A 24,814-nucleotide genomic window follows, 5' to 3' on the forward strand; every position below is an offset into this window, starting at 1 on the left:
ATTATTTTAGATTTACTCTAATATACAAAGAAATTTTTGATGCATTTTTACATACATAAGATAGCAAAGTATATGAATTTAAATTATTTCAAAATTCATGATTTTTTAATAATTGTTTTCTTTTTAATTATAATATTCAACATTTATAACAAAATTATATCATTCACGAGTTTCTGGTTTAGAGCTCCCCCCTCTATGTGGCTCAACGATATCATGGCCAGTCTTTTTTACCCATGCATTGCGCAGCTAATTATTCTACGAAGATTTTTTGGATTTTTTTGCTTTTGGATGTAATATTATAATTCTTTTTTTCCCCAAGTGAAGAATTTTTTTCTTTTTCGAAATTAATTATTGTTTCATTTTCAATAATGTATTTTCCATAAACTATGCAGGATTTCAAAGTGTAGATAATTATGTCATCATTTTATGAACATTAATTAATTTGTTATACGTAATATAAATTTTATTTGTTAAAATAAAATTTTCAACATAAATTTAAAATCATAGTATATTTGCATGGCAAGAGTCTAATAATATGTATTTAACTTTGTTCTTATAAGTTTTAGTTCCTTTATAGTTTGTACAGTTAACATATCACTTGGAACTTAATGTTTTATAAATAAAATTTTCTAGATTGAGGGAAAATATACTTAAATAAATTAATTCAAGTACAGTTTCTTTTATAATTTAGTTATTTTAAAATTAAATTTAATCTAAATTAGATATAGAAGTAAACATTATTTCGATATTGACCTTTCTAGCTCTATATCAGTAAATATCGTTTCTAATCCTATTTGTTTCATAGATGTTGACATTTTCCAACCCTATATCAATAAATATTTATCTCTCTAACATTATTTATTGGATGGGATACAACTATATATATATATATAGATTATGAGCATATCATAATTTGGTGAGTTCCACAAGTGTGACAAGCAAATGTTGACATTTGGTCCGCCCATCAGGAACCCTACCCAACACATACGACTCTCTCTTATGGATTAGTGTTGAATTGATAGACAGTTACCTGCTGGTTACAAGAGAATTGATCTCTTTGCAACTCTCGCAATTATCTCTTGTAATTAACCCACAATTAATTAGGTTAATGGTTGCACGTATTATGTTAGCCCAAGTCGGATATATACAAGGATACTAGTTTTCTATCCCGTGCATTGCACGAGTTTGTTCCCATATATTCCTATACCATTTCTTATTGTATTTATTCACAATTTGAAACACAAATTTTATGATTCAAAATAATAAAATTTTCAATAATAAATAATAATTTCAAATGTTTATCTTAACATTTTTTTTATTAAAGAAAAAGAATGAGTGGTCATTATTTCTTTTGCCACAGGGCAAGCTAATTATTATAATATTTGAAACTATTTATTTATTCATAAAAAAATTGAAACTACTTAATTCAATTGATATGCATCATCATATTTATGTTAATTATCAATATAGATTAACATATGTTAAGTTTACTAATAAAAATAAAACTTCATTTTGCTTGTTTGTTAAACAATATATGTGAGATTCTTATTTTACATTTTCGTTTTTATTTTATTTATGAGTTTAACTCATGGTAGTGTATCATATATAATATTTTTTCATTTATAAGACCAGAACTTTTTTGAAATTTATATTTTTATTTATGAGCTTAAAACATTTTTAGAACAATTATTCTGAATTTTGGAAAACGTATTGGCTTCTTAACACAATAAAATACTTTCAGACGATAATTGGATAATATATATTTTGCAACAAACAATCTCAATTAGAAAATATTACATTATTTATTAATTTTAATAATAAGTATATTAGATAGACTGGTTGTAGATAATATCCTCATGATAAGTTCATACATATTGACTTCATACCGAATTTAAGTAGGTAAATCTTATGACATCCTTGTTTAATTTTTATATTATCATACGTTCATAAATAATACGAACAATTTTAATTTTATAATAGAAACTAGGTTAACATCCAATTAAATAAATGAAATTCGCATGATTAAATCAACTCTCTTAAGTTTTTTCAAATTTTGCTCACTACTGAGAGATCATTTATTAGTATAGAAGTCAATTTCAGTTATATGACCATAAATTCGTAGAATTAGTGATTTGTTATCATTTTTGAGAAAACATTTGTATGAAAACTATTTATTTTTTACTGTTCCATCATTGTATTATACGCAGATTCATCTTTCATGCACTTATTTAATTTATATAATAATTATATATATATATATTTAAAAGTTAATTTGCTTTCTAAAAATCATAAAAAATATAAAAAAAAAATAAGTTCGTAGAATTAATGATTTGTTATCATTTTTTAGGAAATGTTTATGTGAAAAACTAATTATGTTTTAATGTTCTATCTTTGTATTATTCGCGGATTCATCTTTTCATATATTTATTCCATTTATATAATAATTATATATTTTATAAAATAATTTGCATCTAAAGAATCATAAAAGTATCAAAAAAAGTTTAAAATTTCACTCAAATTTTTGACTAATAATAACCTTCCATGAAGTTGGACTAATTAATTTATTCAGTATTTTTTTATTTTTCTGTTATGAAATTTGGTTTATACATTTTTATACTTAATTTCATATATTTTAATTTCTTTCACATTCCAATAGTTTATGGTATGTTCCTATATATGATCAATCGATTATCTTTCAATATAAGTCACATAATAATACCATATTAAATATTTCATTGTTATATAATTATAAATTAACCTTTGGGTCGTAAAATGGCAAGTGGCGACTCCTCCTCGCGCGTGTCCATCGCTCGTCCTCACGGGAAGGTGGATACTCCCAAGTCGTGAGATCAGACCGCACGCATGCGGGCCCCTATGAGACGAAATTCGAGTCCGCACACTCAAACATCAAACACGATGAATAACACGTATTTGACAAAGTCAATATCGCCATGATTTTGGAAAAAAAACATTTAAACATACAAGCATGCACAAACATGTTGTTTATGGAATCGATAAAACGATACTGAATTCATGGATGCGGGAAAAACGTGAAAACTCAGGAAACAACTTAAATCGGGACAAGGAGACCACCCTTAGCCCGAGAAGGCCAAGATAGCTCTTGGTCACCTCATTTGGAGGCAAGGCCGAGAGCTTCCTTGGTTTTCCCGAGTCTTCTCAACTCCGATTCAAACATTTCCATACATGCTAGCATATATCACGATGATAAACATGCATAATATAACATGAAAATGCATACAAATATTATCTTGCATGCAAATCGAACCTAACACACCTTATTACCCTACAAACACAAAGAAAACGTAAAATTCCTAACTCCTCTAAGTCGGGAATATTATACCTAGCCTCGGGATACTAGGAAAGAGTCAGAGAAGAGCTGGAGAATCGGGTGACTCGGCTAGACACGTGGACGGGTGTTTGGGTGCACGGGCGTAGGCGTTCGGGCGTGCGCGCGGGCAAGCGTTTGGGCGCTTGAAATTATTGCATTTTCAATCGAATATCCGAAAAATAATCTAGGATCACTATTGAATTTAGAAAAATTCGAGAATCAATATTATGCAAAGAAATATTTTCCGGTCCCTAATATAATTCTAAATTTCGAGAGATAGAAATTGGTGCGCCTAAGACCCAAAGACGTCCCATAGAGTATTTTTTCTGAAAAATGTAAAGTTGGAATTAAATTAAGAAAATGTCCCGATTTCAAAAGCAGTCAGTGTATCGAACAATAATTATTCATGATTTCCTTGATGAATCGGAAATATGGTTAGGTCTTCCTCAACGGTTCCCGAGTGTCAGTGAACTAAAACGGAATGCTGGTATATATATGTGTTGTGTGAGTCTACAAGTTTATAGTTATTAGTTTTTTCTTGAGCCCTAAATGACATCGCTTTCGTCGAGCTTGTAAGAGCTCGAGCTCATCTAAGGTTATATACGATCTCGAGCTCAAGCAGAGTTGAGTCAGAGCTCTTTCGCTTCACATGGCTGAGCCTTGTCGAATTCAAGCTCAAGCCTCCAATTTGTATAAGGAGCCTAGCTCGAGCTAAATTGTTTAGGCTTGACTGAGCTCGAGTTCGAGCTTGACACATGATAAAATGATCAAGCGGATGAGCTTGATCCTTCCAGATTTTGGGCTCGGCTCGGCTCGGCTCATTTATACCTTTAACTGCCAAGGAAATGTAAGTGAAAAGGATCAAGAAGAAAAATCATCTTTGATAGGCAAATCATTTTCGGATCCTAATTCGCCAAATCTTACTTAATTAGAGTGATGACATCTTGGAGATATGTATAATATTTTCCTTCAACAGTTTCCTTGTAATTCTCTCATTGTACACGCTATACGATCTCTTCAATCCCCATCCATTCTGAAAACATTAAGTGGAAACAATACGAAAATTTATCTTGCCACTTATCTCGAACGTGCCGGTGGGGAGGCCATTGCCACTCTCCCTAACTCGTTATTTTTTTATTTTATTTTATTGGAATATTTTTTTACACAAGTCATTCGTTGGTTTTCAAGATTTGCCGAAATTTCCTTCGAGGCCAAATTGACAATTTACTTATTTATTTTTTATTTTGAATTACATTTATATTTATTTGTATAATAATAAGATATGCTTCACATGTAAGGCAAACCATTCTTCTTTTAGTATACTTGAAATATATGAAGAGGAGACGTAAACAACATTTATTTCATCACATTCAAGAGCGTTGGGCTCCTCTAATTAACGTACTGAGGAGCTCTCATTTATATTATTTAATTTAGTAACACGATTGTTTATCCAATAGTAGGGACACTGGTGACAACGCAGTGGTCATCAACGGAGACACGGACACGACTACCATTGTAGTCGCCAGTAACGGCGGTGACATGGCCGGTGGCTGATGGGGGGATTATCACCACGAACACATTTGGATTCTCACTGATTATTGTTGTCGCTGCTTCCCCCCCATTTTTCCCTACAAGCTCCGGCCACGAGCTCTTCCCTGTCAAAATTTCATTAATGATCCTGTTATTGTGATCAAATAAAGGAGCAAAGAAACAAGCTTTTCACCTGATGGTCAAGCACAATAACAAAAGTTGTATATCCCATTTACAACTTTAGCGACAATTTGGAAAGCCGGGGCAAGAAGTTGTTCAATAAAATATAATCTACATTCCAAAAGTTATGGCCTTCATAAGGCCAAGCAACGTCTCGATACGTACTTTGTTGATGATATGTGAAACTCTTAAGTCGTCTAACAATATAAAACAAAAGATCAGTTCATATTTCCAAGTAATTATACGCAGCAAAAGAACTCACCAGGAACGTTGATGCTCTGCATAATTCAGACTCTAAAATGTGCTGCTGCTGCTCTCTCTCCTTTCTCTCTGTGTCTTATAAATGGAATGGATGTGTTGAGCAACTCTTGGTATGAACGCCTGGTATTTATAGGTGGGGGCTCGGGGAGGAGAGGGTTCAATAATTGAAAATGAAGAAAAGTCACCGATGTAGATTAATTCAAACGGTTCGGCTCTTTTTTCCCTTAATTAAAGTCTCGGATTCGAATTTTCTGAATTGAGAAAATCTAGCAGCGAGAGTTTTATCTTTTGATAGGCCAACCCGACTCGAACTGGATTAGTTGGGGTCTATTGGCTTCTAGATGCCAGAGTGCACCTCAAAAAATGGAAAAATAATCGGAGATTGTGGACGCAAAAACACATTTTTCATGTTCCCGTAAAAAACAAAATTTTCGTGGCCACCAGATATTTTCGTCGCTAACAGCTAGAGTAATATCTAAAACACCCTATCAAGAATTCGACTTCTTTTGTCTTGCTCCACCTTGGTTATTGCAAGACCCAACGAGTATATTATATAACAAATTGCCCTAAATGCAGTTCTTAATTTTCAAAAATTCGTGGATTTTTTAATGAGTTTCTCGAAGACTTGTGACCTCCACTTTACAAACTGCATGTACGTTGCAAAACTGAGAAGAGCTTTTGCAATGACTTATAAGACTAGCTAATTAGATGTTGGTTTCTCCTTCGTTTCTAAGCCACATCATGCCTTTTATTAAGTAAACTAACATCATGTCGTATAATTTACAATGTTCCACGTTATTCCTATTTTTAAGGAATAAAATCAATTAATTATTAGAACCCTTCCACCACCACATAGGCAGCCTTCCTCCTAAGTCCATTAACATTCTTCTTCTTCTATTTGAAAAGTTAATAAAGTTTCTCATGATCTACTGTCACTCCCAACAGGACGAAACGTTAGAGGCATTATATATTAAATCGATCATATCTAGCACCATTACTATGTACATGTTTATATACGGGTGATGTATATCTTGATATACGAATATCTTCTACATGCTATAGACATGGTTGATTAACTAATTAACTTTGGTAGTGATTGTGGAAATAAATCAATGAGAAGGGTTTGGTGCAATCACAGATTGTGCTAGTTAGAACTAATAATATAAAAGAGAAGCCCAAGTTGTAACCGTTTATGAAGTCAACTAAGGTTTACCTTATTGCAAAAGAAACAAGAAAAAAAAATCAAAGCTTATACAATTTTAATTTTTTCGGTGAATTTATACAATTTTAATTTATTAATTTCACGCATGGTGCGGGCTCCATATCTAGTGTACTTGAAATAGAGAAAGAACAATTGCAAATGAAACATAATATATGACCGGATTAAGATATATCGAAATGGAAGTGACATTTATTTTCATCACATTTAGGATAGGGCTCCTATATCTATAGTATCTTATTTAGTAACACAATTCATTTGCAATCATAGGGAACCCGGTGACGATGCCATAGTCACCGACAAAGACACAGACACGGTCCCCGTCGGATGTCCATGGTGATAGGGCTGCCCTTCTTGATTGTGAACGCCTCCACATTTGGGTTCTTATTCGTCATTGGAGCCGATGCAGCATCCCTGTTGGCCGTTTTTTGGTACCTGCTCTGGCCACGAGCTCTTCTCTGCAAGCTAAAATTTTAACGAATCATTACTAGCTAATACAAATCAATTGAAAGAGTAAAGAAATTAGTACAACTCATTACAAATCAGAGACAAGATAATTTACAAAATCGGGCCAAAAAATTGTTCCAACCATTATGGTACATACATTTTTGGTGGGAAAGAAATTTTTATACACAGCATTAATATAAGATGAGAAACCAGATCAGTCGTAAATGGTTATGGCTAAAGGTGCTAGTGAGAACTAGAACTTACAATCAAGGTGGTAGTATAGTGATTACAAGCTTATTCTCATGTGATTTGGTAATATCAAGATTTCGAGTTCCAGTCCTCTCTATCCATTTATGTCAAAACATTTGCTAGAAATGTACTGCTCGCTTGAGCTTAGGAAACATCGACTTCTATAAACTATACTAGGCCTTTAGTGGCGTTACGCTGACGCGACAATGCTTGCGTTAGTTGTTTAGTTCGTCTGATATGATCGTTGTTGAATACGAGAGTCTGAACATTGCATAGAGGGGGCGGCAAGATTGCCACCATTGTTGCCACCATTTTATTCAGCAAAAAATGAGAATTAGAACTTGGGAGTTTAAGAATATCGTTTACAAACTCAAATTGACTATTTCCAAGTGGAAGTTTTGGGACTTGAATGACATGCATGTTATGTTAACATGTGTTATTCTTTTGCTTATTTTTGATATAGTAAAAATAAAACCGTTTCAAACAAATGGTTGTATTGTGAAACTTATATTTAATTATTATAAAATTAAGAAATTCAACAAAGTACTTTTTCAGTTTGTCAAAATTCCCGTTTTATCCTTTAAATGTATTTAGACTCTTTTTTTCGATGAATAAATGTATGTGTCCTCATTGCTTGTTTACACTGCACACTTTCAACATGTGACTTGAGCTCTTATTAGTATGCCGCTGTCAGACGATACCTATATGTCCTACCATATTTATTTTGTGCTCCATAGCCATTTATATAGTGGTCCACCCCCTGTCCTCTTTTCCAATTTAACAAAATTAAAAGCATTGAGACTGACATTCTCCTCGACCCAGACTAAGAGATCCTTATTTTTGTTCTTACTAATGGGACTCTATGTGCTCCTATATCATTTCCTCTATCTATCTCATTCTAAGTCCTGAAACCAAAAAAAAGTTTAAAAAAATAATAAAAAGCAGTAGGAAATATGAAAGTAAAAAAACAAATAAAAGTAGATAGTAGATAATTGGAGCCCGTGATCACTATGCGTGGTCCCATTTGATAAAAAACAAAGTATACTGGAATGAAAACAGAAGCCAAGTGATCATCTGCACCCGTGGCCCCGTTTTGATATTTCAGACTTGTCCGACTATTGGATATGTGAAACTGATAAAACAGATTTTCCATGTGCACGATGTTGGCTTCGTGGACGATTTTGCTGGACATTGTATATACTTCTTTGAGCCATCCTCGAATTGTTATTATAGCTATCTCGTAATGTTACGGAATCACCCCCAATAAATGTACAAAATAACATATATATATATATATAATCTATAACTATTATAAAATGATGAATCTCAATAACTTGTTTGTCAATATTTCTCGTAATTCCATTTTACTGTTTTGATTTTTATTAATAAATATTAATTTCCATCGCCAATCTTGCTATGCATCTAGACCATTTCTTTCATCATACCTAGATAAATTTTAATTCACGTATTCAGAACGTACCATTTATCCCTTAAAATAACATATATTCGGAGTTAATTTTTGTGCCTCTTACCACAAAATTGAAATTGGTCCAAGTATAACGAACTTGTATAACACTTTGAATGAACAAAAGTGTATTTGGTATAGATATGCCCTTTAAAAAGAGAACATATATTGACAAAATAATAGTATATCTTAATACTGCATTTATACATTCAATATATATATGTTGCGTTTGGTTTCATAATAGAATTTTAAAATCAGATTTTGATTTTGCAAAAGAGTGGTATAAATGGAACCCACCCTTTGACTTTGTATGAGTTATTTTGTTTTGTTGTGGAAAAAAGTAATATAAATGAGATTCACTTTTTGACTTTGTATGAGTTATTTTATTTTGTTATGGGTAGAATTAGATTAAAGTTGTAATTTTAAAATGTGATTAAAATGTGAGTGGCAAACCAAACAAGCCAATAATACCTCATATGCTAGAAATCATTATTTCAAAATAATCCCAAAAGTTGGAGCACTAGGTTATTCGATATTGCTTATTTCATGACTCATAAAGATTTTACTGTATTCTGGGAGAGGCATTGTCTAGACTCAATAGTAAATTATGTCGAGTCCAATAACTCTAAAGAACGTCTTCTTTTGCGCCAAGAAAATTCCTAGGTTTGGTTCCATGTTCCATATACATCTAGCCTACACATATTTATGCTGATATTTTATTTGCTCTATATTTTCCTCTCCATTTTTCAACATATATTCATTTACGATATTTGAATTAAGTTTTAATTAATAAATAAAATGGTATGACTTTTTTTTTATAACAAGGTGTTTTTGGGCTACAACCAGACAATTTACACGGGCCACGTGAACACATTGCAAGCTTGTGGGACATGTCAGTTCTTCCACATAGGCTGTGCAGGTCTCTCAATAGGGAGTATTTTCTTGCATGATCATGTGGTGACTCAAATTTGGGTCTTCACCAGGGAAGTCTTGCCCTTTATTCATCAGATCAATCATCTGTAGTTAATGGTATGAAATTCTTATTCAAAAAATAAAACTGAGTTGAAATGTAGGCATTATATATAACAAGAGCTTTCACTCGCGCTATGCATGGCCCATAAATTATACTTTTTCAAGTAAATAAAATTATATTAAAATGCAATGAAAAAGAAAACTAAAAGTGAATGGGAGGGGAGAGGGAAGAAACGGAAGAGGAATGGAGAGGGAAAGAGGATGTGGGACATGTGGCGCCAAGAGATGAGACGAGAAAGTTGTGGGGAGTAACAATTTTTACAGTTTTCTCACCGCATTTAACATTTATTTTTTTTCTTTTTAATATGATGGCAGTCGTTCAGAGAAATTTGCTAAAATCACAGCTAAAATAATTACCAAGGAATACCAAACGTTTGCATTTTTTATTTTTGGTGAATGATTCTATATGATGTTTTTTTTAGCTCATTTAATTTTTTGTGTTATAAAATACTCATAGTGTACAAATAAGATTATATTTCACCTGTAAGGTATTTGGATTTAAATTAGTATTAGAGAGCAATTCACACTACGCGTGGTGTTAAATGCAATTCCAGTTTGTAAAACTGTATAGGTATATATTGATGCATAAATTACATTTCATGTCTTAAATATGAATATATTGTTTAATATATAAATTAATTTTGTATAATTCATAAATCCATATCTGCACCATAAATTATGTGTGAAAATTTATGAAATTTAATCACGAATCAAATATGAACAAGTATAATCAAAATTAAAAAGAAAAATAAGAGGCAAGGGTGAGTGAACGTTATTAGCTAGAGTACGAGAGACAAGAAGGAGAGATATTATAGGAGAATTAGTCGATCCACCAGCAATTTGCGCAGAATTCTTACTTATGACAAATTCTAGCATATTCTATCTGTGCGCACCCGAATTTCATATCGTCGGGGCACGTGTGCGCGCGCCTATGCAACGCAGCTTGCGAGTGTCCACCTTCATAGGGACGCGCGACGGACGCACGTGAGAAGGAGTCGCCACTTGCCATTTTACAACCCGAAAGGTCGAGGGCCGACAAGTTACCCGGGTCTAGGGGTACACCTAATTACTAAGGCATATGGTCTGCGAAACTCGAGGTTCCGAATTCGGGGGTCCTATTACATGCGAGCCTATATCTCGCATGCCCTATCGGTACTCTAGCTTGTCTAGGCTTGCCATTTTAATTTAATTACCGCTTAATTAAGTTCCGCTCAATCTTACGCATTTTGACACCGCAAATTCGAAGGAACACTCCGACCGTCCACTCTCCGACCAGGATTCTTACATGAATAAATGTACAACACAAATCCTTACATTGTCCTCTCAAATAAGTAAAATACAAATTACGACAACTGAATCCCGGTCGAATCGCGTTCGGTTATTATTCCACTCGTACTCACCGTGTGGTTTGAAAAGACCGAAATTGAAATTAAGATGCGCGCTCAGTGTTAGGGGAATTGGACCTCGTGATCTACGATTGGGGCATTGGACCCCCTATGAATCATGCCCTAAAGGATCGGACTCGATCCGCATAACAAACAAGTGCAAGAATGTTAACAAGCGGATATAAATAAAACAAACAATGGGGTTTTGTTATTGCCGAATTTACGTAAATTAACCAATTATTAACCGGGGTATCTTGGCATACAAATCTTACCCTAAAACAAACAAAGTGGGTACAAGGTGCGAATCGATCAAGGATCGCATCGAGAAGATATTTCGCATTTGGCATTATTTTCCGAGGACTTGACGTACGTGACGTCTGTTGTCAAGTCTTGTGTTGGTGGGTTGCTTTTAGAATTGTTCTATGTTGTGACACTACGGTTATTACAAGTTATTACCGAACATTGATTCCACCCGTAAATCCTAGAACCTAGTGCCTATCCCGCTATTGCCCGCTTTCGTCTTAACCAAGTACACAATTAGTTCGGTATTTGTATTTTGAGCCCATCCACCGAACTAACTACCCGAGACTACGCTAGAATAACGAAAAACTCATCGGTCGGATAGAGCGGGCTATGCAGATGAACCTGCGCCTAGATAGGTAGCCCATCCCTACCCTGATACCATAATGTTTCTCTTATTCTAACCCTAGGGGTGTCGCTAAGTTGCAAATAGACGATTTTGCTCTTGAGGTAAAAATTATTTTTGGGAAAGTGAGATTACGCGGTGCGGGCCACCTCGGCCTGTGACCGGCGCTAACCGATTCCCTAGACCTTCCAGGGTTGTCAAGAACCCTAAAAGAGCCAAAAGATCGGTTAATCTATCCGGAAGTGATCTAAGAAAAACTTCCACGTCTCGACCTGAGTTTCCTGAAATCAGGTGAGGCCTCGAGTCGAGACGCGCAAGTCCTTCCTAGACATCCATGTCACATCGAACCACGTGTCTCGAGTTTTATAAATTTGCAAGTTTTGAAAAGGGCACCAACGCATGTTTGCAACCTATCGACGCGTGTTACCGATTTATTATCAATTCGTGCAAAATTATCAGGGCCGAGTGAATTAATTAATCGCATGAACATCCCAATTACCCCGTTAGTGGAATTATTGGTTAAATTAATTAATGTTTTGCCAAATGTTCTAAATATGCGAGTTTCAGACCGTCGAGCCGATCATTGATAGACCGTCCGATGCGAATCCTAATTCCCGACCGCCTTGGGATTTAAAAGTTAGTTTTAGGTTGAGTTTGCATGATTAAGTCGATTCATGTGAGGTTTCGATTAAAAACGAGAAAATAAAGCATTTAAACACGGATCAGGAGCACATTATCACATCAAGCACAACAAACATACAAATTTACACAATCGGTGCCGCTATGATCATGATAAACACATACAAGCATACGCAAACATAATGTTGATAAAATTGATAAAACAGCACCGATTCATGCTAGCAAAAATCATGCAAAGAGCACGCATCATCACGTTGTGTACAAATAATTACAGGAACAAATATTTAAAGGGGGCACATACGTTGTCGATCGGGGATCCAAGTAGGTAAGGGTTGGATATCTTAAAAAATGTCCAGGGACTGATTTGAATAATTTTAAAAGAACAGGGACTGGTTTGAAAATTTGGATAAAGTTTCAGGGGAATGATTTAAAAATCCTGAAAAATTTGGGACTGTGAAGAAGTTACTGAAAATATCCCAGGACTTGTCTGAAGCGAATTTGAAAATTCGGGCTGATCTGGAAGTGAAAATGCCCAGGGACTGAACTGAAACGACTCGAAGAGTTCTTTGGGCTGGTTGGAAAATTCAGGAAAATTCAAGGACCGATTGGAAAATGCTATAAATGGCTGAGACTCAGCTGAAACGAATTTTACAATTTTGGGGCAGATCTGAAAGGGCGAAAAATGATCCCGGGACTAAAATGAAACAACTCGAAAAGTTCCTTAGGATGTTTGAAAAATTCTGAAAAATTCAAGGACTGATTGGAAAATGATAAATATGGCTGGGCCTTGGCTAAAATGAATTTTAAAATTCGGGGCAGATCTGAAAAAAATAAAAATGCATCCTCAGGACTGAAATGAGACAAAGCAGAAAGTTTGTAAAATCGAGTTCGGGACAAATCCGATCAACCACGCAACCCAAGAACGTTCATTTCACGTCACATCCATCCAAGCAAACATTAATATTCAGAAATGGAGCCCTAAACATGCTGCTAAGTCGAGAATTTACCTAGTTCGAGAAGTTGAGGGGTGATTCTGTAAATAAAAATAATAATAAAAGACAAAATACTGGACGAGTTGGGCCGGGCTGTGACGGGCCGAAATCCGGTGGGGTGGACTGGGCCGAATGGGCCGAACGGACCGAGCTGGGCTGGACGCTGGTGGACCAGGCCGCTACCGCTGGACTGGGCCGCCGCTGGGGTGGCTGTTGGGCCGCAGGATCTGGACCGGACCGCGTTGGTCTGCTGGGCTGGGCGTATCTGTTCAATGGGGATCTGGACCCGATTACAAGGGCGAAGTCGGCTTGGGAGCCGAGGGCGAGTCGAGGGACTGTCCGAGCTCTGGGGTCTCGGTGCCAAACGAGCTGCCGGTTCCGAGGGACGGCGTTCGAGCTACGAGTTTTCCGTTTTTTTTTTAAATCGAGAGGCCGAGAGAGAGAGAGATCCGAAATAAATCGCGCTCCGGCCGTCTTAAAACTCGAGCTAAGGGTCGTGATTTTTTTGAGAGAAAATATCGGAGCTGCCGGTCAAAAGAATGGCGTCCGAGCTGGGAGTTTTCCGTCCGAATCAGCTGGAGATTTTTCGCGAGAGTCCCCCCCGAACTCTGTGAGCTGCGGGCTTTTGTTCCGGAATCGAGAGAGAGAGAGAGATCGTGTGCACGAAATCCGTTCGCGTGTGCAGAGGAAGACGTTGGCGTGTGCAGAGGAGTTGGCGTGTGGCAGGCTCGGGTGCAGCGGCTCAGGAGGCTCGGGTCGAGGAGCAGCTGGAACGGAAAGGGAAAAAAAAGAAAAAAAACAAAGGAGTCAAAAGAAGAAGAAAAAGGACGAAGGCTAGGGGGAAACAGGGAGGAAGAAGGGAAAGCCATGGTCAGAAGTCAGCAGTCTGACTTCTGACCGGTTTTTGAATTTTTTTTTTTTGAAATTGACGTGCGTACAAATTGAAAATTCCGTCTTCTCAATCGGACGTCGGAAAGATAATTCGAGACCGCCATCACGCTTAGAAAAATTCGATGATCGATATTATGCGACCAAATTATTTTCAATCTTGAATTTTGTCACGAATTTTGAAAATTGACGTCGATGTACGCGAAATTCGAAAACGTCACAAATAGTATTATTTTGAAAAATCATAAAATTGGTACGAGATTTAGGAAAATGTGCTATCTCCGAAAAGTCGTGAATACTCGGGTAAATAATTGAAAATACTTCCCTCACGGGTGGCAAAAAACGACGATTCTGCCCCTCTGAAGCCGGTGGACCAAAATTGGGTGCAGCGTGAATTTGTAACTCGAAACAGCAAATGCAGGGATAAAGTTTGTAAAGCAATAAATGTGGACGCGAAGTCCGGCGAGTAGTAAAGATGGACGCGGAGTCCGAAAAGCAGTAAAGATGGACGCGGAGTCCGAAAAGCTGTAAAGATGGATGCGGAGTCCTGGACGCGGAGTCCGAAAAGCTGTAAAGATGGACGCGGAGTCCGAAAAGCTGTAAAGATGGACGCGAAGTCCGAAAAGCAGTAAAGATGGACCCGGTGTCCTGGAAGCAGAATCCGAAAAGCAGTAAAGATGGACACGAAGTCCGAAAAGCTGTAAAGATGGACCCGGAGTCCTGGACGCGGAGTCCGAAAAGCTGTAAAGATGGACACGAAGTCCTGGACCCCGGAGTCCGAAAAGCTGTAAAGATGGACACGGAGTCTTGGACGCGGAATCCGAAAAGCAGTAAAGATGGACGCGGAGTCCGAAAAGCAGTAAAGATGGACACGGAGCCCTGGACGCGGAGTCCGAAAAGCAGTAAAGATGGACGCGGAGTCCGAAAAGCAGTAAAGATGGACACGGAGCCCTGGACACGGAGTCCGAAAAGCTGTAAAGATGGACGTGGAGTCCGAAAAGCTGTAAAGATGGACGCGGAATCCGAAAATCAGTAAAGATGGACGCGGAGTCCGAAAAGCAGTAAAGATGGACACGGAGTCCTGGACGCAGAGTCCGAAAAGCTGTAAAGATTGACACGGAGTCCTGGACGCGGAGTCCGAAAAGCAGTAAAGATAGACGCGGAGTCCGAAAAACAGTAAAGATGGACACGGAGTCCTGGACGCGGAGTCCGAAAAGCTGTAAAGATGGACACGGAGTCCTGGACGCGGAGTCCGAAAAGCTGTAAAGATGGACATGAAGTCTTGGACGCGGAGTCCGAAAAGCAGTAAAGATGGACGCGGAGTCCGAAAAGCAGTAAAGATGGACACGGAGTCATGGACGCAGAGTCCAAAAAGCAGTAAATGTGGACACGCAGTCCTGGACGCGGAGTCCGAAAAGCTGTAAAGATGGACACGGAGTCCGAAAAACAGTAAAGGTGGACACGAAGTCTTGGACGCGGAGTCCGAAAAGCAGTAAAGGTGGACACGAAGTCTTGGACGCGGAGTCTGAAAAGCAGTAAAGGTGGACACGAAGTCCGAAAAGTTGTAAAGATGAACACGGAGTCCTGGACGCGAAGTCCGAAAAGCAGTAAAGATGGACACGGAGTCCTGGACGCGAAGTCCGAAAAGCAGTAAAGATGGACACGGAGTCCTGGACATGGAGTCCAAAAAGTAGTAAAGATGGACACGAAGTCCGAAAACCAATAAAGGTGGGCATGATGCGAAAATGCAGGGAATGCAGAAGCAACGACTAGTGTTAGGGAATGGCGCGGGGCGCCGAAGAGGGGCGCTTGGCATTGGGTCATGGTTTTGTTGGGATGATGCAGTGGTGGGTGTGGCTTGCAGTTTGTCGCGTGATTGGACGCGTGCTGGATGACTTGTGTCGCGCGCTTGGCAGGAATGGTCTGATCACTGTATTCACCGGGGATGCTGTTGCTTGTGAATGTTGCCCTAGTGAAGCGGGGCTGTGGGTTGAACTAACTTTCGGGACCAAGACGCATCTTGTCTCGGTGGAGAGTGAGGATTGCACGTGGCACTCCCGCAGAGATGGGCACCACTTTCTATTAGTCGTGTGAATGGTGGTGTACGCTAAATGTGCAGGGCTAATGCTACCCCGAATGTGCTAATCTGCCGAAGGCCGGCCTCGCCACTAGGACGGTTGCTCGTTGCTCCGCCGGATGCCGGCTCTGTCGCAAGGGCGATTATAGTTTGCTGGGGATGCCCGGTCTTGCGATGAATGACTCAAGTTCTAGACGAAGTGCCCACGTACCCCGAGGGATAGGGAATCAGAGTCCGTCGTAGTTTCCGCGTTTGTTGTACCTGTGATCCTGACATCATTAGTAAGTCATGGGATTACTAGCGAATTGTAAGCACATGCAAAAGGATGTATTCGCGACGCATGTTCTTCAGCTTCGGTTCGCCTGGCGACCCGTATAGAGTTTTTTTGCTTTGGCGATACAAATGAGATCCCATTTTCGAAGGCCTCAATGCGAGGCCTCCAAGGCTCCTGTTGGCCATGTACGAGCATATCGAGACATTCTCAATGATGCCCTAACGACTCTGCCTATTATTCGACGCGCCCGTCGGCTTAGGACCCTTCTCGTCAGGGTACCGTAGGGCGGCTGCGTTTGTGACCCGCCTGGGGATTTATGTGCAAATTTGGTTAGACCTCAGTCTATTCATTTCCAAAGTGTTTATGACTTGACTCCCGGAGATGAGTGTCTAGGATTTTGGCTTTGTGGTAGCCGGTTGTAGGGTGGCTATGACCCATTTGGAGTTATGCAATGACAAAGAGAAATGAGAAAGCTTAGGAAGCACGCTGTCCCAAGCCAAAAGGATACATGGGTTCACACCCTGCAGCGACATGTACCCCCTTTCTCTTCCGTCCTTCGGTTGGTGTTGGCTGTCTTGAACTGCTTGGATTGCATGCTTGGTCGCCCGCTGTGCTTGAGGAAGAATCCGCCTTGGACACTTGAGTCGTGCAGGAGAGTCGATCGGTGATCATGTTGGAGTAGATAACTTGGCCATTTTCCTTGGGGATCCCTGGTTCGCGCAGTGTGCGAGAGCCTAGGGTGACTGTTTTGTTTATCTCTCGTTTTACTCTCCTTTTGCTACGGTTACCCATATCGGGGCCGTACCTCTCAACCTAAAGGGGATTAGCTCTCCTTTTGCCACGACTGCCCGCCTCGGGATTTTCAGTCGTGTCTCTCTCTTGCCCTAACTTTTGCCTAGGTCGCCCCGAGGGGTTTTCGACCTAGCGAGCTCGATTCTTTTGTCTCTCGAGTTTGCAAGGGCGAATGGCTCGAAGGATTCGACCTCCGAGTGCGTTGTGTTCTGTCTCCGTCGAGGAGTTGCGTTTGCTGCTCCCCTTTTTGTCGGGGTTTGTTGATTTCTTCTTCGAATTAGCAGTGCCGGAGTTGTATATCTCGGCGGTGCTTTGTTTTGTTCATTGGCGGGTTTTTCCCGCGTCTTTTCTCTCTCTCTTCATTGGCGGGTGTTTCCCGCTTCTTTTCGCTCTGTTTTTTTTCTTGCAATTGGGATTTGTTTTGTACCCCGTGTATTTGTTGGAAACTCCGCGACTTTACATTGCGTGGTTGCTTTGGTGTGCCTTGCCCCATTTCGTGAGGGCCGGCCTTTCATGGAGGTCTGGCTCCTAGATATTCGGAAGCCGAACTTCGTGTTGCTCGTCCTTGCAAACTTTACAAATGATTTCCCCTATCGTCTAAGAAGAAGAATAAGATTTGCCCTGGGGTGCAAGTGACCGAGGTTGCCTCGGCATGAGTGTTAAATGCGGATGCCCTGGTCTTCGTGGTCTGCGTCGGACGCCGCTCCTGACTGAGTTTTGTCGTTCCTGTGGAGGGTGCCCCTAGGAGGATAGGTGCTCTTGAAGTCGACGTATGTGCTTTGCTTCGAGGGCCATGCTTGCTATCGACTGAGATGGTTGGGTTGGCAGCATGTGGCTCACTCAGTCGTTTTTGTCTTCGACTTCGTTAAAAAGGGGGTACTTCCTCATCAAGCCTCTTTCCTGTCGAAGTATAAGGAGAGAGGCTCGATAGGAGTTCTCGCGGAGGTGTGAACCCGTGTATCGCTCTTCGCTTGTAGCCGTCGTGCTCCTGTAAATGATGACAAAGAAGATGATGTATTAGGTGATTATACGGTGAAATATGTGGTAAGAAATGTAAGGTGCCGCGCACGACCCATGGGGTGCCGCGCGTGGGGGACACTCAATTTCGGGAGTCCGGTCATCGCCACGCTAGAGCAGTTAGACTGTGACTGGGAACCGCATAGTTGTACTTTCCCTGATTACGGGTTGGTCTGCGCAGCCGTCCTAGGGAAAGCTCGAGGAGCCGAGTCCCATTGGGACATGCGAGTCGGACAGGTCCGACAGAACTAATAGGGCGTCTTCGAGACTGTTCAAGTGCCTCTTGAATGGTTCGTTCATGCCGAGAGCTTGTTTGGAAATGCGAATAAATGTAAAAGAGCTTGAAGGAGAGTGTGTGTTGCCCCAGTAGCAGGTCGATGGCCATAGCGGAGGGTGGGTTGGGCCCAATCTTCGATCGGCAGTGTGATTGGGCTAGAAGCCCCGTGGCGGGTGGGCTGGGACATGCTATGTTCGTTGGAGCTGTCGCCTGTGGTCTTTCGTGGAGGGATGGTCGTTCTTTAGTGTTTGGAGTTCACGGAAGTAGCAGAGAAGTGTTTCCTGTCTCGATTGTGGTCGTTCGGGATTCAGATTGCCTTCTTGTCGGTTATTTCCTGCAATGGGAAAGGGGAACGATGAAGGAGCAAACTATGTTCGCAATTTTATCGCAAGGGTACAGGGGATCGAACTAGCCTGGTAGGCGTCGTGCGAGCGTGCCGGGGATGTGTGCATGGGTAAGGTGGAGGCATGCTCGCACGACGCGAAAGGACGCACTCGATTGTGCTGGTAGATGTGCTTAGTTACGCGAAGAGACGTGTTTGCAATCACGCGATGACGCTTAGTTGCGCGGGGTTAGTGAGAAGCTAGCTTTGCCAAGGAAGGTGAATCGGTCATCGGGCCATGGCTTGCCTTGCCGTGAAAGTCGTGATTGGTCTACCTGCGAAGAAGGACTTCACTCACTTGCATGGTGGGACGTTAGTTGTTATGCAAAACAGTAAATGAGTAGGATACATGCGATACGTGAGTTTTTCAAAACTAATGCTGCCATTCACATTGATTCAAAACGATCAAAGTACAATGTAAATTTTGTAAAGTAAAGCCCTAAGCTGATCTTCCACTACACTCGAAATTTGAGCGAGCGCGGCATTGGAAAGCACCGGTTCTAGGCGAGAGCCTTGCGGAGACATCTATCATAGAGCGCATGTGTGGGTCTCTACGAGCCTTCTTCCTAGACCTCTCTAAGACGGCGTTCGTTCGTGCAGGCCCCTTCTGAAGTTGTGGTTGGCCGACGAATACCTCATCAATCAGCAATCTCTCAGTGATCGATCATAGTGTTGGTGAGGTCGATCATACTGGATGTGCTCGAAGGAAAGGGTGTCCTGGGAGACGTGTGGCATGCATCCTGTGGAGAGTCGGTGAGGTCCTCGTAGATTGGCGGGTTCTATCGAGGTGCGAGCAAGAAGACGAGTGAGGCGTCTCTTACCAAGACGAAAGGAAGATCGACTTACCACTCGTCAATATGAATGGCACCCTAATTTTGTAAAACATAAGATGCATGTGTGCGAAGAAAGTAAATGCCCACGGCTTAGTATAAATTACAAGGTACATAGCTCTTGAAACAGAAAAGACTCAAGTGGCACGCAGGCCGACTCGATGGACTGTTCGTCGAAGCCGGGTTGGAGGATGGCATGGAGCTCCTGCAGAACGCATGGTTTTAGTGCTACAGGGACCGTGCTACGTAAGGATGGGGGCTCCCCACTCAAGGGTGTCAATTCCTTGAAATCGGGCGGGGATCTTTGGGGGCCTAATCGACGGTCCAACCGCGCGACGTACCCTTACTCGGAACCCCTATCTAACCTATGCTCCTATTACCGGTCGTGGGACGCGACCCATAGGTACCTAGAAGCTAGTATGATATGCAATGCATGTGCGGGAAATAAAAGTGCGCAAAGTAGATAAGCAGGAAATGCGGAAAGCGGTAAATAAACAAGCAAACAAAGCAAGCGGGAACGAGCCCGAACCCTCTAAGTATCCCCAGTGGAGTCGCCAAGCTGTGCGCACCCGAATTTCATCTCGTCGGGGCACGCATGCGCGCGCCTATGCAACGCGGCTTGGGAGTGTCCACCTTCCTAGGGACGCGCGACGGACGCACGTGAGAAGGAGTCGCCACTTGCCATTTTACGACCCGAAAGGTCGATGGCCGACAAGTTACCCGGGTCTAGGGGTATGGGGCACACCTAATTACTAAGGCATATGGTCTGCGAAACCCGAGGTTCCGAATTCGGAGGTCCTGTTACATGCGAGCCTATATCTCGCATGCCCTATCGGTACTCTAGCTTGTCTAGGCTTGCCATTTTAATTTAATTACCGCTTAATTAAGTTCCGCTCAATCTTACGCGTTTTGACACCGTAAATTCGAAGGAACACTCCGACCGGGATTCTTACATGAATAAATGTACAACATAAATCCTTACATTGTCCTCTCAAATAAGTAAAATACAGATTACGACAACTGAATCCCGGTCGAATCGCGTTCGGTTATTATTCCACTCGTACTCACCGTGTGGTTTGAAAAGACCGAAATTGATATTAAGATGCGCGCTCAGTGTTAGGGGAATTGGACCCCGTGATCTACGATTGGGGTGTTGGACCCCCTATGAATCGTGCCCTAAAGGATCGGGCTCGATCCGCATAACAAACAAGTGCAAGAATGTTAACAAGCGGATATAAATAAAACAAACAATGGGGTTTTGTTATTGTCGAATTTATGTAAATTAACCAATTATTAACCGGGGTATCTTGGCATACAAATCCTACCCTAAAACAAACAAAGTGGGTACAAGGTGCGAATCGATCAAGGATCGCATCGGGAAGATATTTCGCATTTGGCATTATTTTCCGAGGACTTGACGTACGTGACGTCTGTTGTCAAGTCTTGTGTTGGTGGGTTGCTTTTAGAATTGTTCTATGTTGTGACACTATGGTTATTACAAGTTATTACCGAACATTGATTCCACCCGTAAATCCTAGAACCTAGTGCCTATCCCGCTATTGCCCGCTTTCGTCTTAACCAAGTACACAATTAGTCCGGTATTTGTATTTTGAGCCCATCCACCGAACTAACTACCCGAGACTACGCTAGAATAACGAAAAACTCATCGGTCGGATAGAGCGGGCTATGCAGATGAACCTGCGCCTAGATAGGTAGCCCATCCCTACCCTGATACCATAATGTTTCTCTTATTCTAACCCTAGGGGTGTCGCTAAGTTGCAAATAGACGATTTTGCCCTTGAGGTAAAAATTATTTTCGGGAAAGTGAGATTACGCGGTGCGGGCCACCTCGGCCTGTGACCGGCGCTAACCGATTCCCTAGACCTTCCAGGGGTTGTCAAGAACCCTAAAAGAGCCAAAAGATCGGTTAATCTATCCGGAAGTGATCTAAGAAAAACTTCCACGTCCCGACCTGAGTTTTCTGAAATCAGGTGAGGCCTCGAGTCGAGACGCGCAAGTCCTTCCTAGACATCCATGTCACATCGAACCACGTGTCACGAGTTTTATAAAATTTGCAAGTTTTGAAAAGGGCACCAACGCATGTTTGCAACCTATCGACGCGTGTTACCGATTTATTATCAATTCGTGCAAAATTATCAGGGCCGAGTGAATTAATTAATCGCATGAACATCCCAATTACCCCGTTAGTGGAATTATTGGTTAAATTAATTAATGTTTTGCCAAATGCTCTAAATATGCGAGTTTCAGACCGTCGAGCCGATCATTGATAGACCGTCCGATGCGAATCCTAATTCCCGACCGCCTTGGGATTTAAAAGTTAGTTTTAGGTCGAGTTTGCATGATTAAGTCGATTCATGTGAGGTTTCGATTAAAACGAGAAAATAAAGCATTTAAACACGGATCAGGAGCACATTATCACATCAAGCACAACAAACATACAAATTTACACAATCGGTGCCGCTATGATCATGATAAACACATACAAGCATACGCAAACATAATGTTGATAAAATTGATAAAACAGCACCGATTCATGCGAGCAAAAATCATGCAAAGAGCACGCATCATCACGTTGTATACAAATAATTACAGGAACAAATATTTAAAGGGGGCACATACGTTGTCGATCGGGGATCCAAGTAGGTAAGGGTTGGATATCTTAAAAAATGTCCAGGGACTGATTTGAATAATTTTAAAAGAACAGGGACTGGTTTGAAAATTCGGATAAAGTTTCAAGGGACTGATTTAAAAATCCTGAAAAATTGGGGACTGTGAAGAAGTTACTGAAAATATCCCAGGACTTGTTTGAAGCGAATTTGAAAATTCGGCCTGATCTGGAAGTGAAAATGCCCAGGGACTGAACTGAAACGACTCGAAGAGTTCTTTGGGCTGGTTGGTTAAAATTCAGGAAAATTCAAGGACCGATTGGAAAATGCTATAAATGGCTGAGACTCGGCTGCATGAATTGAACGAAATTTACAATTTTGGGGCAGATCTGAAAGGGCGAAAAATTATCCCGGGACTAAAATGAAACAACTCGAAAAGTTCCTTAGGATGTTTGAAAAATTCTGAAAAATTCAAGAACTGATTGGAAAATGATAAAAATGGCTGGGCCTGGCTGGCTGAAATGAATTTTAAAATTCGGGGAAGATCTGAAAAAAATAAAAATGCATCCTTAGGACTGAAATGAGACAAAGCAGAAAGTTTGTAAAATCGAGTTCGGGACAAATCCGATCAACCACGCAACCCAAGAACGTTCATTTCACGTCACATCCATCCAATCAAACATTAATATTCAGAAATGGAGCCCTAAAGATGCTGCTAAGTCGAGAATTTACCTAGTTCGAGAAGTTGAGGGGTGATTCTGTAAATAAAAATAATAATAAAAGACAAAATGCTGGACGAGTTGGGCCGGGCTGTGACGGGCCGAAATCCGGTGGGGTGGACTGGGCCGAATGGGCCGAACGGACCGAGCTGGGCTGGACGCTGGTGGACCGGGCCACTACCGCTGGACGGGGCCGCCGCTGGGGTGGCTGTGTTAGGCCGCAGGATCTGGACCGGACCGCGTTGGTCTGCTGGGCTGGGCGTATCTGTTCAATGGGGATCTGGACCCGATTACAAAATAAATAAATAAATAAATAAAAATAAAAATGGAGAAGAAGGAGAGGGATCGGGCGATGATGTCGGCGTCGGGGACGAGTCGCGTGCGAGGGGAAGAAGAGAGAGCCGGGGAGTCGAGCGGTGGGAGCTACGAGCTCGACTGGGAGTTGGGCCGGGGAAGCCGAGCTGAGGGCGAAGTCGGCGTGGGAGCCGAGGGCGAGTCGAGGACTGTCCGAGCTCTGGGGTCTCGATGCCAAACGAGCTACCGGTTCCGAGGGAGGGCGTTCGAGCTACGAGTTTTCCGTTTTTTTTTTAAATCGAGAGGCCGAGAGAGAGAGAGATCCGAAATAAATCGGGCTCCGGCCGTCTTAAAACTCGAGCTAAGGGTCGTGATTTTTTTGAGAGAAAATATCGGAGCTGCCGGTCAAAAGAATGGCGTTCGAGCTGGGAGTTTTCCGTCTGAATCAACTGGAGATTTTTCGCGCGTGAGTCCCCCCCGAACTCTGTGAGCTGCGGGCTTTTGTTCCGGAATCGAGAGGAGAGAGAGAGGAGAGAGAGAGAGAGATCGTGTGCACGAAATCCGTTCGCGTGTGCAGAGGAAGATGTTGGCGTGTGGCAGAGGAGTTGGCGTGTGGCAGGCAGGCATGGCGGGTGCAGCGGCGCAGGAGGCTCGGGTCGAGGAGAGCAGCTGGAACGGAAAGGGAAAAAAAAGAAAAAAAACAAAAAAGTCAAGGAGTCAGAAGAAGAAGAAGAAGAAGGACAAAGGCTAGGGGGAAACAGGGAGGAAGAAGGGAAAGCCATGGTCAGAAGTCAGCAGTCTGACTTCTGACCGGTTTTTGATTTTTTTTTTTTTGAAATTGACGTGTGCGTACAAATTGAAAATTCCGTCTTCTCAATCGGACGTCAGAAAGATAATTCGAGACCGCCATCACGCTTAGAAAAATTCGATGATCGATATTATGCGACCAAATTATTTTCAATCTCGAATTTTGTCCCGAATTTTGAAAATTGATGTCGATGTACGCGAAATTCGAAAACGTCACAAATAGTATTATTTTGAAAAATCATAAAATTGGTACGAGATTTAGGAAAATGTGCTATCTCCGAAAAGTCGTGTATACTCGGGTAAATAATTGAAAATACTTCCCTCACGGGTGGCAAAAAACGACGATTCTGCCCCTCTGAAGCCGGTGGACCAAAATTGGGTGTTGACACTATTATTTATCTTGATTGTATGAATTTTTAATTAAGCTATAATTATA

General features: G+C 41.0%; 1 protein-coding gene across 1 annotated transcript; it reads right to left on the bottom strand.

Annotated features, from left to right (window-relative positions):
* Positions 1 to 4,643: 4,643 nt before the first annotated feature.
* Positions 4,644 to 5,477, bottom strand: LOC116206697 (proteinase inhibitor-like). Its single transcript, XM_031539496.1, has 2 exons — positions 5,322 to 5,477; positions 4,644 to 5,004 (listed from the first exon to the last, which is right to left on the bottom strand). The coding sequence occupies exons 1-2, from the start codon at positions 5,341 to 5,343 to the stop codon at positions 4,796 to 4,798; spliced, it is 231 nt and encodes a 76-aa protein (XP_031395356.1). The 5' UTR covers positions 5,344 to 5,477; the 3' UTR covers positions 4,644 to 4,795.
* Between the last annotated feature and the right edge of the window lie 19,337 nt (positions 5,478 to 24,814).

Source organism: Punica granatum, chromosome 5 (assembly GCF_007655135.1).
Source record: "Punica granatum isolate Tunisia-2019 chromosome 5, ASM765513v2, whole genome shotgun sequence".
NCBI classification, from domain to species: Eukaryota; Viridiplantae; Streptophyta; class Magnoliopsida; order Myrtales; family Lythraceae; genus Punica; species Punica granatum.

Excerpts from the sequence above, each read along its gene's own strand:
- LOC116206697 (XM_031539496.1), bottom strand. The coding sequence starts at position 5,343 with ATGCAGAGCATCAACGTTCCTG. Across the intron at positions 5,005-5,321 it reads GCAGAGCATCAACGTTCCTG|GGAAGAGCTCGTGGCCGGAG; the intron begins GTGAGTTCTTTT and ends AAATTTTGACAG.